The sequence below is a fragment of the Megalopta genalis genome, chromosome 8 (genome assembly GCF_051020955.1).
Source record: "Megalopta genalis isolate 19385.01 chromosome 8, iyMegGena1_principal, whole genome shotgun sequence".
Lineage (NCBI taxonomy): Eukaryota > Metazoa > Arthropoda > Insecta > Hymenoptera > Halictidae > Megalopta > Megalopta genalis.
In genome coordinates this window covers 10624905-10641111 of record NC_135020.1, presented here as the reverse complement: position 1 = coordinate 10641111, position 16207 = coordinate 10624905, and the positions used below count along the sequence as shown (strand labels likewise).

The 16207-nt window shown below is 42.0% G+C and overlaps 2 protein-coding genes across 2 annotated transcripts; both read left to right on the top strand.

Annotated features, from left to right (window-relative positions):
* The first annotated feature begins 37 nt into the window (after positions 1-37).
* On the top strand, positions 38-6617 carry LOC117227809 (uncharacterized). Its single transcript, XM_033483335.2, has 5 exons — positions 38-82; positions 1705-2089; positions 3128-3718; positions 5297-5749; positions 6201-6617. Exons 1-5 carry the CDS (start codon positions 77-79, stop codon positions 6455-6457), a joined length of 1692 nt encoding a protein of 563 aa, XP_033339226.2. The 5' UTR covers positions 38-76; the 3' UTR covers positions 6458-6617.
* Positions 6618-7666: 1049 nt separating this feature from the next.
* Positions 7667-10732, top strand: LOC117227755 (uncharacterized). The gene is made up of 5 exons (XM_076524221.1): positions 7667-7707; positions 7968-8216; positions 8567-8763; positions 9485-9722; positions 10510-10732. The coding sequence occupies exons 1-5, from the start codon at positions 7690-7692 to the stop codon at positions 10603-10605; spliced, it is 798 nt and encodes a 265-aa protein (XP_076380336.1). The 5' UTR covers positions 7667-7689; the 3' UTR covers positions 10606-10732.
* Positions 10733-16207: the final 5475 nt, after the last annotated feature.

Genomic DNA, 16207 nt, shown 5'->3' with positions numbered 1-16207 from the left:
AAAGATCACGGAGTACTCGGTCGCAGCCAGTTAAGAAGAAACTTTAGCGGTCGTCTGTGCTCGTTAATCCGCTGCCATGCTGGTACGTTTCGTCGCGGTCCTCTCTCGAGAGAGCGATCATTCCAAAAATTAACGCGTCACTCAATAAGTCTTCGGTCTAGCTAAAAGAAACAAATTTTCTTTTTTTAGAAATTCGACTTTATTCGTCAACGTACTCTTCTACAAGAGCGATACGTTCGTTCCAACTCTCGAGAACGGTTTGCCTTTGTTCTCAAAATAGGGCTCCGTTTCGGCGATCGCTTCAGCATCCGAGCCAAATTTCTTTCCCTGGAGCATCTTTTTAACGTCTGCGAAAAGCCAGTAGGGGAAAGCAATTCGAAACGTGATTCGTTCGATTTAACCATCGCTTAAACGCGCTCCGAAACATCGACGCGCTGTTGTTTTTGATCCGGTGTGAGCAAACGCGGCACCTACAGCAATGTCTCCCTTACTGACGCTCAGATTGTCTCCACTAAATTGGCATATCATTTGAGAAGAGGAGATACGATTATTCGAGCCTTGCGGTGCATTTTTATAGTTATAAATTGTCCACAATTATAAAAACGAGCCGCAAGGCTCGAATAATCGTGTCTCCTCTCCCCAGATTGTCCATTTCTCTCCAGAATCTGAGCGACAGTAAGGGAGACATAACTGTACTTCGAAAGCAATTTACACATGCTCAAATTGTTGTGTAAAATCGTAAACACGCTGTCTTCTGATATCTTTAAGGGGTCAGTTATCTCGCGCGATTTCACTATACGGTCTTTCAAAACTATTTCGTGGACTTTTTTTTATGTTTTTCGGAACAACTGCCGAATTTCGGCGACCAGAGCACCGGTTCAGCATCATCGGTTTTCGTACGACCGCGTTTAATTTTCGCATACCAGTCGATAATAGTTGATTTCCCTGGTGCAGAGTCTTCGTAACGCTTATCAAGCCACTGTTTAGCTTCAACAGTATTTTTCCCCATCGAAAAACAATGTTTAATCAATATACGAAATTCTTTTCTAACCATTGTTCTAAAAATTACAAAACTGGGATCACTAAAACCACTTGTAACCTGTAAACTAATCATCAAAATGTCATAACATTTTCACATGTATCGTTCGGAGAATGCTACTATCCAGAAATCATATAGCTTTGTCAACAGTGTTGCCATATCGTCTCTCTAATTGACGCTCGGGTTGTCCAGAAAAATGGACAATTTTGGAACCGGAGATGCGATTATTCGAGCCTTGCGACTCCTTTTATAGTTGTTGATAATTCGTAACTGTAAAACGAGGCGCAAGGCTCAATTCAATCGTGTCTCCTCTTCCCAGATTGTCAATTTTTCTGCGCAATCTAAGCGTCAATGAGGGAGACATTACTGTACAGTAATCTCTCTGTAATTGACGCTCGGATTGTCCACAAAAATGGACAATTTTGGAACAGGAGGTACGATTATTCGAGCCTTGCGACTCCTTTTATAATTATTGATAATTCGTAACTGTAAAACGAGGCGCAAGGCTCAATTCAATCGTGTCTCCTCTTCCCAGATTGTCCATTTTGGTGCGCAATCTAAGCGTCAATAAGGGAGACATTACTGTATGTGTCATACCGGAGACTTATTGAGTGACGTGTTATTCTCGAAAACGTCTCCCTTAAAACTTCGAATCTACATTGCAGATTATTTACGCCGCGCTGCTCGTACCGGCGTTGCACTCGGCGATAGCGGCGGCGGAACGCCAGCCTCTGCTTTCCAGTTACGCGAAACCGAAGCAAGGGATCATCGACGGGGGTCACGGGGGTCAACGGGAACACGTGCACCGGCAATCGAAGCCGCAGAATTCACGCGGCGTCCAAGACGGCAACGCGAAATCGAGTTATCACAAAGAGAAGCCTGGTCCGCGAGTTTACGAGAGCGGACCGAAATCGCCTGTTCCGTACGCGATCGCGCAACCCGTGGACCAGTCGCCGCCATATTTCGGCGATCTGTTCACCATGTCCGCTGGCTACAAAGTGGCGAACGAGGGTCCGCCCGTGAGACAGGTGACGCTTAATCAGAACGCAGGTACGACGCATGATTTTTTTCTCAGTGCTTTCACGTTGCATTTTTTTTTTCATACCGAAGCGAGTCCTAAAAGTAGCTAACGCGTGTTGCTTTGTAACGATAAAAAGGCGGCATTCGTTTATGCTATTTTTATAATAGCGTATGTCAAGGTTAAGAAATTTATTCGAGCGTTTTCTACGAAAGCATCTTTTTAGAAGTTAAAGGACAGCTTTGAAACAAATAACGTGCTGCTGATCGTTTTGATCAGATCGGTATCAGTCTAGATTAGTATACCAGTCGATCACTAATCATAGTCTACCGGTTTAAATTGCGCCCATTCGTTTCCGTCGGATGCATAAAACCCGCAATTTATCGATGAAGTATAATAAAACCGTAAAGAATGCTCGTCGAATCAACTTCTGCATTCTTTGAGAATTTAACTATCGCTTCACCTTCACGCGAGTAACGGGATTGTTTATTGTCTTATCTTATTTATTATGTTATTAGGTTATTATTTATAATATTAAAATTATGTTCCCCGCATGTCTGTCATAATTTCCTAATTTTTATTAAAATACGCGGAACCTAAGAACGTCGAGAAAGTAATTGATGCCAGAGAACGTAACTTTTCAATCTTAATTTTGTCGAATATTACCTTAAATAATAATAATATAATATAATGAATAACAATATACTAATAATAAATATAACATAATATAATATAATAATATTGTACTAATAATAAATATAATATATATAATATAATAATAATATACTAATAATAAATATAATATATAATATAATATAATAATAATGTACTAATAATAACTATAATATATAATATAATATAACAATAGTATACTAATAATAAATATAATATATAATATAATATAATAATATTGTACTACTAATAAATATAATATATAATGTAATATAATAATAATATACTAATAATAAATATGATATATTATATAGTAATAATAATAATAATATATTAATAATAAATATAATATATAATATAATATAATATAATAAATATTAATCTCATTTAATTTGCAGGAGTTCACGTAACAAGTTCATCCCCTAACCTACAATTTCCCGTGTACAAAACTGCTTATCCGCTGTCAAAAGCCACGGGACCCCAACTGTTCTCGCCGTCTGTGCAAAATCAGTACAACAAAAAGGCGTCGTCGATTCTGCAAGCGCACAACAATCACCCCGCCTACTTCAATAATTATCAAGCACAGCCTTTGATCCTGAGTCCAGTCGATCAGTTCGGTTACCCGGAAAGAACGCCAAAATTGAACAACGCGCAGCCGGGCGCGCCCTTCCTGTCTCCGTTTTCCAGATTCCAAGGCCAGGTGATTCCCATTCCGATCGCCAACAGCAATCCACAGTTCCCGCAGTTCAAGGGTGCCGCAGTGCAGGTTCACCCAACCGTCGGCGGGTTTTCAGCGATCGGCTACGAGCCCCTTCAAATGCAACCGCAATTACACTTTGGCAGTGGAAACGTACAGCCTGTGGGCGGGCATCGGAACCTCGGCCCGCTGCAGGAGATTAGGACCGACGTGGAGGTTATTGACAAGAAGAAACCGATACCTCCGCCTAAAATGGACGATGACGACGACGAGGACGACGAGGGCGTTGATGGTTTGTAATGAAATTAAAGACGAAGAGGGAAACGATGTGTTATTAGAAGTAATTTGCTTAGACTGAGAAATCGTTTACTTTAATTTATTGATATATCGATCAATTATGGTGGTATTCTTGACGCTTTGATTGGCACATAATAAACTCAAAAATTTTATAAAATTGAAGCACTTTGTTCGAATAAGTTAAAATTGAGAAGTTTAGTTTTATGATATCAATTACTTTTTCAATACTCTTACGTTTCACGAATTCTAATAAAATTTGGGAAATATAACAGATTAATTATATTAATAGCTGGATTACAGATCTTAATAACTTGGAATACAGATTAATTATATTAATAACTGGATTACAGATTTTAATAACTGGAAATACAGATTAATTACATTAATAATATATTGATAACAGATTTGAATTAATTTTCAAATCTGGGCGAATCATTCGGTCACCTATATGCATATGGATTATGAGGCAATCAAAGTGCTAAGTTTTCTAAATAAATGAAAAGATTGAAATACAGGGTGCCCTAAAAATGTCTCACAATCTGAAAAGTGGGGTTCCTTAGGTCATTTGAAGTAACTTTTTCCTTAGCGAAAATGCAATCCGAAGCTTCGTTTGCGAGTTATTAACGAATAAATGCTGACCAATAAGAGGCGATCTCGGCCATCTTGCGCTAGCCGGGCCAATGAGCCGAATTGGGCTTCGCGCGCTCGTTGGCTGGTCTGACGCGCGTCAGCCGAGCTCGCCTCTGATTGGTCACTGTTTTTCGTTAATAACTCGTAAACGAAGCTTCGGATTGCATTTTCGCTAAGGAAAAAGTTGCTTCAAATGATCTCAGCAACCCCAATTTCCAGATTGCGAGACATTTTTGAGACATCCTGAATAAAAAAATTGATGCAAGCTCTAGCATGCGAAATCTTAAGCATTTGAAACTATAAGTTTAAGAATGGAGTAATTTCTCCCTAATTCGCGCTCAGATTGCGCACAAAACTGGACAATTTGGGAAGAGGAGGTACGATGTTGAATTTCAACAAATAGGTTGAACACAAAAATCAATCTAGCAAATAGTTTTTAATTTACCAGCTGATACGATTTAATCGTGAAGACATGTGATTCTGTACTTTGTCTTTTCTAATCGCTATTATTTTTACCGAGTTGAACCGCAACAGTTAACGCAGACATCTCATAAAGAGAGAACATATTTGATACCTTCTTCAATTAAATAAAAGTTCTAATCGAAAGTTCGAATAGTAAAAAGTATTAAAGTTATTTCCATAACTGAATATAATCCAATAATCGGTAACCATAAAAGCGATCCGCGAGGCTCGAACAATCGTATCACCTCTCCCCAAATTGTCCATTTTTGTGCGCAATCTGAGCGCGAATCAGGGAGAAATCACTGTACTTCGTTCTAGCTTCTCTTTCAAGTTGCATGGTCTTTTTCTCCATCGTTCGCCACGCGACCGTAACAATTTACGATAAATTAGCTCGAGGAAGCATCTCTAAGCAAAGAAATTGTTCTTCGCACGGGAGTGTATTAAAATCGATTTTGAAAACGGACGACGTTCGTTTCCGTAGATTCGGGCAAGGATTATGGGCCGGGTAACAGCGGCGACGACGACTACGAGCCGAAGCCGGATAAGCAGTTTAAACCCTCTCAGATGGAAGGCAATTTCAAGCCCTCCAGTTACTTCCCGTTCAAACAATACGATGAAAAGTTTGGCAAGTATTCGAGTCGGAACCACGAGGAAGTGGCTGAAGAGAAACCGTATACGAAGTACAGTGATTATTCGTCGTCGAACGACGACGACGACGACGACGACAACGAGGAAGTCAACTCGTCAGGGAAGTATCATTCCGATGGAAGCTCGTCGAAGCCTCTTCATGGTAAACAGGAAAATGAGGACGACGATGGTAATTACGATTACGAGAGACAGAAGGCCGAGGACGATTCCTATGGGCCCAAATATTACGAGAAAAATTACGACGACGACTTTGGAGGCTCTTACGGAAGAGAATCGCCGAAGCAGAGTAGGTCGAATTTGTTCAAGAAATCGATTTTATGATTATTAATGAAAATAATTGCTACATGCAGGGTGTCCCGAAAATGACTCGCAATCCGGAAATGGGAGATTCCTGAGATCATTTGAAGCAACTTTTTTCTTTGCGAAAATTTTCTCCGACGCTTCGTTTACGAGTTATTAACGAAAAACACTGACCAATAAGAGGCGAGCTTGGCTGGCGCGCGGCGGCCCAGCCAACGAATGTACGGCGCCCAGTTCCGCTCATTGGCTCGGCCGTCTCGCGCCAAATGATCTCGCCTCTGATTGGCGCACTGTTTTTCGTTAATAACTCGTAAACGAAGCCGCGGATTGCATTTTCGTTAAGGAAAAAGTTGCTTCAAATGATCTCAGGAATCCCCTACTTTCGGATTGCGAGACATTTTTGGGACACCCTGTATAAACCTTATATGTGATTTCAGAATATGTGAAAGTGGAGTCGGACGATGTTTATGCTCCGAAATCGTCGTACAGGAACGAGGACAATCACGATCCCGAAGACTCTACCGGGCAAGGAAATCGAAGCAGCTTCAATTACCGTAAAATTCCTCGAGGTTTCAGAGATAACGAGGGTCAAGGCTCCGACGTTTTGACGCGAGTAGTCTATAATGGCGGCTTCGGATACAAGTTGCCCGAAAATGTGAGAAGCGTTCGGAACAGAATGATCGTTGCTAATTAAAAAAAAGTGCGTGCAACGGTACCTATAATTAAGTGACTGTTAACAATACAAATTCAGAATTTGCTAATAGATTGTAAGAACGTATTTAATGTATGTTAGTGTTGTTATATCTATCTGTATGTATGTTTTCGTTCTGTTACAAATACAAGTATGACAAATATTCGTAGATCTTCTCCTCTATTTTGTAGTCAAATTTTCTTCCTATATCAAAGCTTGAAATGAAATCGCTGCGTGATTTACATTTTCGATGGAAAGCAAGGACTAAGTACAGTAAATTCTCTTCGATTGTCCCCCATCTTGTAGAGAAAAATGGACAATTTCAGGAGAGGAGATACGATTGTTCGAGCCTCGGGGCACGTTTTTATAGTTATTGACAATCGGTGACTGTAAGATAGTCATATTAATCGACTGTAAAATAGTCGAACAGACGTATCTGCTTTTCTCAAATTGTCCATTTTTCTTTCAAATAACCTTGACAATAATTAGGAATTAGTAATTAACGTTATTAGTAAATTAATAATTAACATTATTAGTAAATTAGCAATTATAAAAATGAGCCACGAGGCTAATCGTATCTCCTCTTCCCAAATTATCCGTTTTTCTTTACAAGTTTAGGAACAATTGGAAAAAAAGATGTTCTTTAATTTCAAACTCCACATTACATTTTTATAATGATTTAGACGAACGAACGAGACGAACGAGACGCTTGAATGACTCGAACTGTGCACTCGGATCCAATAGAACCGCATTCTTCTATTTTAAGAAACCGAAACGATACAGCTGTTTTAATCGACTGCTTCCAATTAATTATTTCAATATCGAAAGTTCGTTCCACGTCTTTTGCACAGATTTTTGGTGCAACAAATTCGCCATTTCTCTATGACAAAGGAGCCGAACCGGAAGCAGACAGGTTGCAGTCACTGGTTCAATGATTTCCTGGGCACCGTAGATAAAAGTTATCGGTGTCCATCAATTTCAAGTCGGATAACCGGCCTCCCGGGCCGGTGATTGTACGGGAACGCGAACGCGGCGAATCGTCATTAAACAATACAGGCCTGTAATTCTGTCGCGGTATTTCAATTTTTCCCGTTCCCCCTAATGGTCCTCATTAATTTTGTCATTACGCCGAAGCGAATAGAGCGTTCCCCCGCGAATCCGAATCTGTATATATACGCGTCCTTCGACTTGGAGAATTCAGTATCATCAACACCGTCGTCCACAAATCTACCAAGATGAACACCTTCTTCACGGTGAACAGTCGCAGTTTAAATTTCCATTTTTCTCTTTTTTTTTTGCTTAAAATACAACCGATCTCTCGATCAGCTGTGTGAATGCGTTTAATAATATATATATTATTAATTAATATATTTATTACTAATTAATGTATTATTTATTAATATAGTTACTACTAATTAATGTATTATTTGTCAATATATTTATTACTAATTAATATATTATTTATCAATATATTTATTACTAATTAATATATTATTTATTAATATATTTACAGATCTTTGTTGCCTTCGTTGTCGTCGCACTGGCCAACGTGGCAGAGCCGAAATCGGTATCGAAGAAAGAGAAAAGAGGGGTGGCCTTGTTTGGACCGTCTAGTTACGATTTCTTCGGCGTCGCGCCCATTTTCTCCGCTCCGTCGTGGTCGCCGACCAGTTTCGGATCGACTTCTTGGAGCCCTTCGGGTGTTCCCGATGTCCCCTTGACGCAGGTCCAGGTTCAGGCTACGCACGACGTCGCCATTCAGGTACACTGAGTATATAGTATAGTATAGTATACAGGGTGTCCCAAAATTATAGTATATTATATTATAGCATAGAATAGTATATATACAGTATAATATATTACAGCATAGTATAGTATATTATAGCATAGTATAGTATATTATAGCATATTATAGCATAGTATAATATAGTATATTATAGCATAGTATAGTATACATAGTATAGTATATTATAGCATTGTATAGTATACATAGTATAGTATACATAATATAGTATATATATATATTGTATACTTTCTCGGCGAATATAGCATCGCCTCGAATAAAAATGTACGAAGTTGCGTTAATTATTTTTGTGTAATTGTCTTTGACAGGCACTGAGGGATCCAGCACCTGGTACTCCAAGCATCGCCTATCCGCCGGACGTTATCAGAGCGATTCAACACGCCAAAGACGCGAACCAAAATGTGAACTTGGCTCAGCAGAGGGTGGCGGAGGCTAAGCACGCTGCCGTCGTCCAGCAGAAGGTCGCCCTGGCCAAGGAGGCTGCTGCGAGGGAGGCTACAGCCAGGTAACCATTTTGAAAGAGCTAATTTTAAAATTACACGATTCCTTGGAACATACAAATACGTCTTTAAAAAAAAAGTAAAGTAAATTCGCCTTAATTTTCTTTCACCTTGTAATAAACAAAAGTGGACGATTCAGTTGAATTTATAACTATAAAAATGAGCCGCGAGGCTCGAATAGACTCGAATAATCTTCTCTTCCCAAATTGTCCATTTCTGTTTACAAGCTGAAAGAAAATTGGGGAGAATTTACTGTAAAAAAATAGGTACAGTAAATTAACAGGTATAGTAATTAATTAATAGGTACAGTATTCCAAAATTATAGTATTTCCGAGAAATGAGGTGTTCCTGAGATGATTTGAAGTAACTTCTTCCTTTACAAAAATTTTCTCCGAGGTATCGTTTACGAGTTATTTAGGAAAAACAATGACCAATGAGGGGCGTGCTCGCCTGGCGCTAGGTGGCCGAGCCAATCAGCGGAACCGGGTTTCGCGCGCTCGTTGGCTAGGCCGCCTCGCGTCAGCCGAGCTCTCCTCTCATTGGTCAGCGCTTTTCGTTAATAACTCGTTAACGATGCGTCGGAGAAAATTTTTGTAAAGGAAAAAGTTGCTTCGAATAACCTCAGGAATTTCTAATTTCCCGGAAGTACCATAATTATGGGACACTCCGTATATATATATTACTTTTGAATATTATGTTCATAAATCATACGGTCGGGTTTCCAAGGTCGCAAGAGATCTCGTCATCAGCCGAAGCGGAAGCCAGATCGAGTGCCAAGCAGCTAGTGGCTCTTCAGCAGAGATTAGCGTCCCTGAAGGATGCGGTAGCAGCTGCGCAACGGGTGGCAGCCGCCAGGGAGGCTGCCGCCGCTGCTGCGATTCAGAGGAACGCGGCAGAAACTGCAGCCGAGTTGCAGAAGCAAGATGTGGATAAGCAGATCAGTCAGAGCGAGCAGGAGGCGAAGGTATAATTTCTCCGAATGAAAATGATCTCGTCTGACTGCAATCCGGTGCATTTTATTAGCTCACCGAGTAGTAAAAAAGAAAGACATTGCAAGAAGAATCGTATTTTTTAAATCATTTTAAATCATCACAGGACTTTCCGCGCAGAAAGAGATTTCTAAGAAATCCATTTCTAAAAAATAGGATTTTCGTTGTTTCAACAGTAAATTCTGTAAAGGTAATCGCTTTTAGCATCGACCGCTAATGCCAGCGTGCATTTTTTGGGGGCCGTCATTGCACTTGAATTGCACTGGAATCGCTGTCTTATCGCTTCACTTAACGGAATGCTATTTAACATTATTGACTATAGCGTACGAAATTTGCAACATTAATGCTAATTTTATACTCATATAAAAAAATTACGCGAATATCGATTAAATTCATATCCTAACGAAATTCAAACCGAATAACAAAATGAAACACTTTTGAGAAAATCTTCCTTCTTGAAATTTTAAACTTTGACTCTGGCAATGAACGGTACGATCATAAACGAGATTACGCCAAAAAACGAAAGCACAACGAAAACAGAAAGAAAAACGTTCCCATACATAAGAAACTCTGAAATTCCATACGCGCCAACCAAATATCAATCAAGATAACTTCCCGGATCATTGATTCGATGATCCTGGTCATCGATCAACTGTTTAAAATCTTCCGAATCGTTCGATCTTGTCCGCCGGATAAAACATTAAAATAGTTTTCGCGTGCGTTCTAATCCACGATCACCTTTCATGTCGCACGTGTTTCCAGGAGAAAGACATCATAGCAGCGAAAGAGAACGCCGTGGCGAACGCGGTGCAGCTCGCAGCGCTGCAGAAACCGGTGCATCCTACCTGGCGCCGATAAGAGAACCGCGCCGTTCTCCGCCACGAGAATCCCCCCTCCCGCTCTGCATTGTTCCAGCCATGGTGTCGGTCCCCTATGATTTATTTTTATACTTGTTACGAATAAACATTGTTCCCAGAAAGCCGAACGATCTGTGTTTGTCTCTGTCCCGAACCTATAGAAAGTACCGATCGCTTTCACCGCGAAAAGGCAACGCGTCGGCCGTAGTATCCGCTAAAGTCTCGCGGAGGAACTCGCGTTAACCCTTTCCTTACGGCAGTCCGCTCCGGTGGAGTGACGCGACTGAACGGGGCACAGTGTCGCGAAGCGTGCACTTTGCACGTCGATAGTACAGCAATGTCTCTCTAATTGACGCAATAGATTGACCACGAAAATGGACAATTTGGGAAGAGGAGATACGATTATTCGAGCCTTGCGGTTTATTTTTATTGTTATAAATTGTCCGCAATTATAAAAACGAGCCGCAAGGCTCGAATAAATCGTATCTCCTCTTCCCAGATTATTCAATTTAGTGGACAATCTGAGCGTCAGTAAGGGAGACATTACTGTACAATAACGTCTCTCTAATTGACGCTCGGATTGTCCTCAGAAATGGACAATTTTGGAAGAGGAGATGCGATTATTCGAGGCTTGTACCTCGTTTTTATACTTATCGAATGTTTTATACTGTATTCGATGCACTTTTTTAAAGTGCCGCGTAACAACTGCTTCATTGTATTATATGAAAAACATTAAAATCAGTATATCGTATGAATATTAACCCTTTGCACTCGATCGACGACTCTGAGGCGACACTAAAAATTGCTGTATCGTTTCTCACAAGAATGTACACATTATTAAAGTTTGCATTCAATGAATTGATAAAAAGATAGAAATCTTCTATAAGCAAAAATGTGAAATTTTCAGCAGAATGCCGATTATAGTCAGCACCCGTGCACGCGGGTCGTCACGCGAACGTCGATTACACAGGGTGTCCCGAAAATGTCTCGCAATCCGGAAATGGGAGGTTCCTGAGGTCATTTGAAGCAACATTTTCCTTTGCGAAAATTTTCTCCGACGCTTCGTTTACGAGTTATTAACGAAAAACACTGACCAATAAGAGGCGAGCTCGGCTGGCGCGCGGCGGCCCGGCCAACGAGTGCACGGAGCCCAGTTCCGCAGGCTCGGACGTCTCGCGCCAAATGATCTCGCCTCTGATTGGCGCACTGTTTTTCGTTAATAACTCGTAAACGAAGCCGCGGATTGCATTTTCGCTAAGGAAAAAGTTGCTTCAAATCACCTCAGGAATCCCCTACTTTCGTTATTGCGAGACATTTTCGGAACACCCTGTAGTCGGCACCCGTAACGAAAGGGTTAAACCGAATATCCCCGAACAGGGAAATCCTGGTCTCGTGTCGTCGAGCAAACGGATGGCGGATTCTTAGGGGATTATCTAACATGGTGACACAGTTGCCGGTCGATCGTCGTCGCGACAAATGGATCGTTAAACGCGGCCAGGAACTGTGTCGCTTCCTTTCTCGCGCGGACAATCGGATCGCCGTGGGAGGGCGGGGAGGGAGGGAGGTCAAGCGGGGCGCTTCCTGCGAAGCCACCGTTTCCTGGATCGCTCGGAGACAATGGTATCGCGGCGCGATCCGCCGAGCCTGTCCAGAGGAAGTCGATGGAAGTCGTGTTAGAGTGAAAGTGACGCCGTGATCCGTTTCGCGGGAAGACAGTGCACCGGACGGAACAGGCCGGGGATAAGAATGCAACATCAGTGTCCAGTTACGTGCAACGGAACGGGCCGGGAGAACGACCGGGAGAACGACCCGGGTTGGATAAACTCTCCTCGTCGGATCTACGAGCGTGTCCCGAGCACGAAATCCTTTCACTCGCCTCTTTCCTGACCATCCGTAATACCCCCTTTCTCCGCCGCGGTCGGTCCCCCGCGGGGTCCTTTCGGGCTGCTGCCGTCGCCGTCGCCGCTGCGGCTCCACGAATCAGGAGCAATTACCGAGGGAAGAAAGTCGCTCGATCAAAGTCACTCTTTCCGTGGCCCGGTGACTTCCATCCGAGGCTCTCTTGATCATTTACCTGGACAATGGCCCTTTCTGTCGCCGTTCCGGACCACCGTACGCTCAAAGAAAGAAGTCCAGGGTCCGACCGACCAGAGAGGAGGGCTCCAACGATGCATCCGCATCCCGGCGAATTGCTGGAGAACCGGACCGACCGGCCAGTTTAATCGGGCCACCGATTTGCGGCTGGATTACCGCCGATGGAAAATGATCAGTCTTCGGGGACGATTTTCTCGCCTCTCGACAACTTTGCAGCGACCAATGCTGCCAACTGTATATAGTACATTCTCTCCGATTATATGAACTTCGATTTGGGAAGAGGAGATGCGATTGTTCGAGCCTCGCGGCGCGTTTTTGCGATCGTTGACAATCGGAAGGTATAAAAACGAGGCGCGAGGTGTGGGGGGAGATGATTGTAAGAGCCTTGTACCTGGTTTTTAGAATTGTTGGCGATCGGAAGGTTGAAAAATGAGCCGCGAGGCGAGAATAATCGTATCTCCACTTCCTAAATTGTACATTTTGGTGTACAATATGAGCGTCGATTAGGGAGAATTTATTGTAATTGGCTTGGACTGAGAAACCGTTTACTGTAATTTATTGATATCTCAATCGATTGTGGTGCTTCTTAACACTTTAATTGGCACACGAACGACCTCAAAACTTTCATAAAATTCAGGCACTTTATTCGCACAAATTGAAATGAGAAAGTTTAGTTTTATGATATCGATTACTTTTTCAATATTCTTACGGTTCACGAATCTTAATAAAATTTGGAAACTGTAACAGATTAACGTATGAATTAATTTTCAAATCTGGACGAATCGTTCGGTCACCCACATATGGATGACGCGGCATCCGAAGTGCTAGGTGTTCTAAATTAATGAAAAGATTGAAATATAAAAGACTGGTGCAAGCTCTAGCATGCGAAATCCAGAGTATTTGGAACTGCAAGTTTAAGAATACTTTGTTCCAGCTTCTTTTTCAAGTTCTATGGTGTTCTTCTCTATCGTTTGCCACGCGCTCGTAACATTTTATGACAAATTAGCTCGAGGAAACATTTCCAAGCAATCCGATTGTTGACAATCGGGAACTATAAAAATGAGCCGCGAGGGTCGAACAATCGTATCTCCTCTTCCCAGATTGTCCATTTTTGTTTACAAGCTGAAGGAAAATTCGGGAGAGTTTAACTGTACTTCCAAACTTCGAAGTAGGGACGCACGATTCCGATTCGATTCTCCAGAGAATCGATACTTTCGATTAAAACGTCGATCTTTTGAAACGATTCTCCAGAGAATCGATACTTTCGATTAAAACGTCGATCTTTTGAAACGATTCTTCGGTATTCATTCTTTCTCGGAATCGATGTTTCGAATCGTCGATAAATCGAAACTGCTCGATGCGCAGGTTCTCCTGATCTTCCACGCATGCGATTACTCGAAGATCGTTCTTAAAAAATCTTAACGCGTCGATTCCTTCGATTCGGTGTTTTATTTTCCTTATAGAACGAACGATCGTTTCGCGACGACTCTTCTCGCATCGATTCTTCGGTTTCTATCTTTCGGAACAAGCGATTTCTACGATTCGATTGCGAATCGATTCGAAAATCGATTCTTCGAGGCGAATCGAACTGCCCCTATTTTGAAGACACTCTCGATTCTTGCATCGTGCATGCTCGTCGTTTTTGTTCCTCGCCGAGCACACTCGTCGCGATAAAAATAGCATAAAGTAGTAGCATAAAGCGTTCCAAACGTGATCAGCTCGGACGTAAAATTCGTTCCAAGGATCACGAGACCCGGGAAAGAGAGAAAGGATTTACCGTGCTCTCCCGAAATATGAAGATCTCCGTCGTTGGGAATGGAAGGTGAAGACGAGGTGCCACAAATTTCACGAGTAGGATCATTTTTAATTAACCAGACGATGCGAGACGATACTTTATTTATTCAAAATTATCCAGAGAAGTGGCCGCAGGCGATGGACGACGATCGACAAGTCGATAATGGTAATTTCGGTTTCTCCAATTTTTTGCTGCCGCGAGAGCCAGAGGCGGGTCGCTTTCTTGGCGCATCCAGCGACCAAGTTTACGATATTGTTAAAACCTAGTGAGAGTGGCGCGGTGTCTTTCACGCAATAAGAAAGGAAAGCAAATAAAGCTGGCCGAGTTAAAAGGCAAAACGCGAGTAGATCCGAAAAAAGCAGCGTCGATGAAAGTACGAGTATCGGCTGGTTCGGTGTGAAAGGAGGATCGCTGTTCGACCGTTATAACAGTCGCAGCTGCCTCACGGCACTAGTTACTTTGATTCCGCTAAAACGGGTTCCGCCGTTTCCCTTCTTCTGAATTCACCGTGGTACGGTATTGATGCCCGTCGCCTGGCTAAGGTCGGCTCAAATGCAAGGCTACGTTACCGGAACGGATATCGATTGCGGCTCGGTTGCGTCGGTTCACTGACCGATATAACTTATAATCGCGAATCGACGTCGGATTAGAGGACCCGGCTTCTTCAACCGGATTTCCCGGACCTCGTAATCCTTCGAACGAATTTTACGTCCTAGTAGAACACGTTTGGAACGCTTTATGCTGCGGATCGGAGACGAAGTTACGCGGAACAAATGATCGGGACGCTGCGAATCGGGAAGCTCGTAATTTTCAGAAAAATATTTGTAAATATTTTATACGCGTCCGAGTAGAGAAGAGATATTGGTTTTCGAGTCTTCGTACGCCTTGAACGAGAGAGACGGTCGCGGATCGTAGGTTTCGATGCGGAATGAAAATTGTCTGCACAAATTGCGAGATACGAGAGCTGTATTCGCGTTCGCTTCGTTTCTTAAACGTCTTAAAAAGTTGAGAATTATACAACGGTACTTTCGAATCTGAAAAAGTGGACGAAACTAAAAGCAAAAGATTTGTCTCCTTTTATATTATTTTTGATATTCCATATTCGGCAAAACTTAATCGGACTCGAAGTATTCCCCAACGCTTCCTGCTGGAAAATAAACTCAACCATTTAATTGACATATTTAATTTCGAAAGTCTGCATCCGAGTGCTTCGTCGTTTTAGGGCGGGGACGAGTGCACTCGTCGATAATTAAGAATCGGTCTCCGGTTTTACATAAATTTTCTTATAAACGGTCGAAGCGAATGTATTTTCATCGCGACGAGTGTGATCGGCGAGGAACAAATAAAATAAAATATAAGGAAAATAAAATACCGAATCGAAGGAATCGACGCGTTAAGATTTTTTAAGAACGATCTTCGAGTAATCGCATGCGTGGAAGATCAGGAGAAACTACGCATCGAGCAGTTTCGATTTATCGACGATTCGAAACATCGATTCCGAGAAAGAATGAATACCGAAGAATCGTTTCAAAAGATCGTCGTTTTAATCGAAAGTATCGATTCTCTGGAGAATCGAATCGGAATCGTGCGTCCCTACTTCGAAGTTTGGAAGTACAGTTAAACTCTCCCGAATTTTCCTTCAGCTTGTAAACAAAAATGGACAATCTGGGAAGAGGAGATACGATTGGTCGACCCTCGCGGCTCATTTTTATAG

Excerpts from the sequence above, each read along its gene's own strand:
- LOC117227809 (XM_033483335.2), top strand. Across the intron at positions 3,719-5,296 it reads GGACGACGAGGGCGTTGATG|ATTCGGGCAAGGATTATGGG; the intron begins GTTTGTAATGAA and ends TCGTTTCCGTAG. Across the intron at positions 5,750-6,200 it reads AAGAGAATCGCCGAAGCAGA|AATATGTGAAAGTGGAGTCG; the intron begins GTAGGTCGAATT and ends ATGTGATTTCAG.
- LOC117227755 (XM_076524221.1), top strand. Across the intron at positions 8,217-8,566 it reads CGCACGACGTCGCCATTCAG|GCACTGAGGGATCCAGCACC; the intron begins GTACACTGAGTA and ends TGTCTTTGACAG. Across the intron at positions 9,723-10,509 it reads AGAGCGAGCAGGAGGCGAAG|GAGAAAGACATCATAGCAGC; the intron begins GTATAATTTCTC and ends ACGTGTTTCCAG.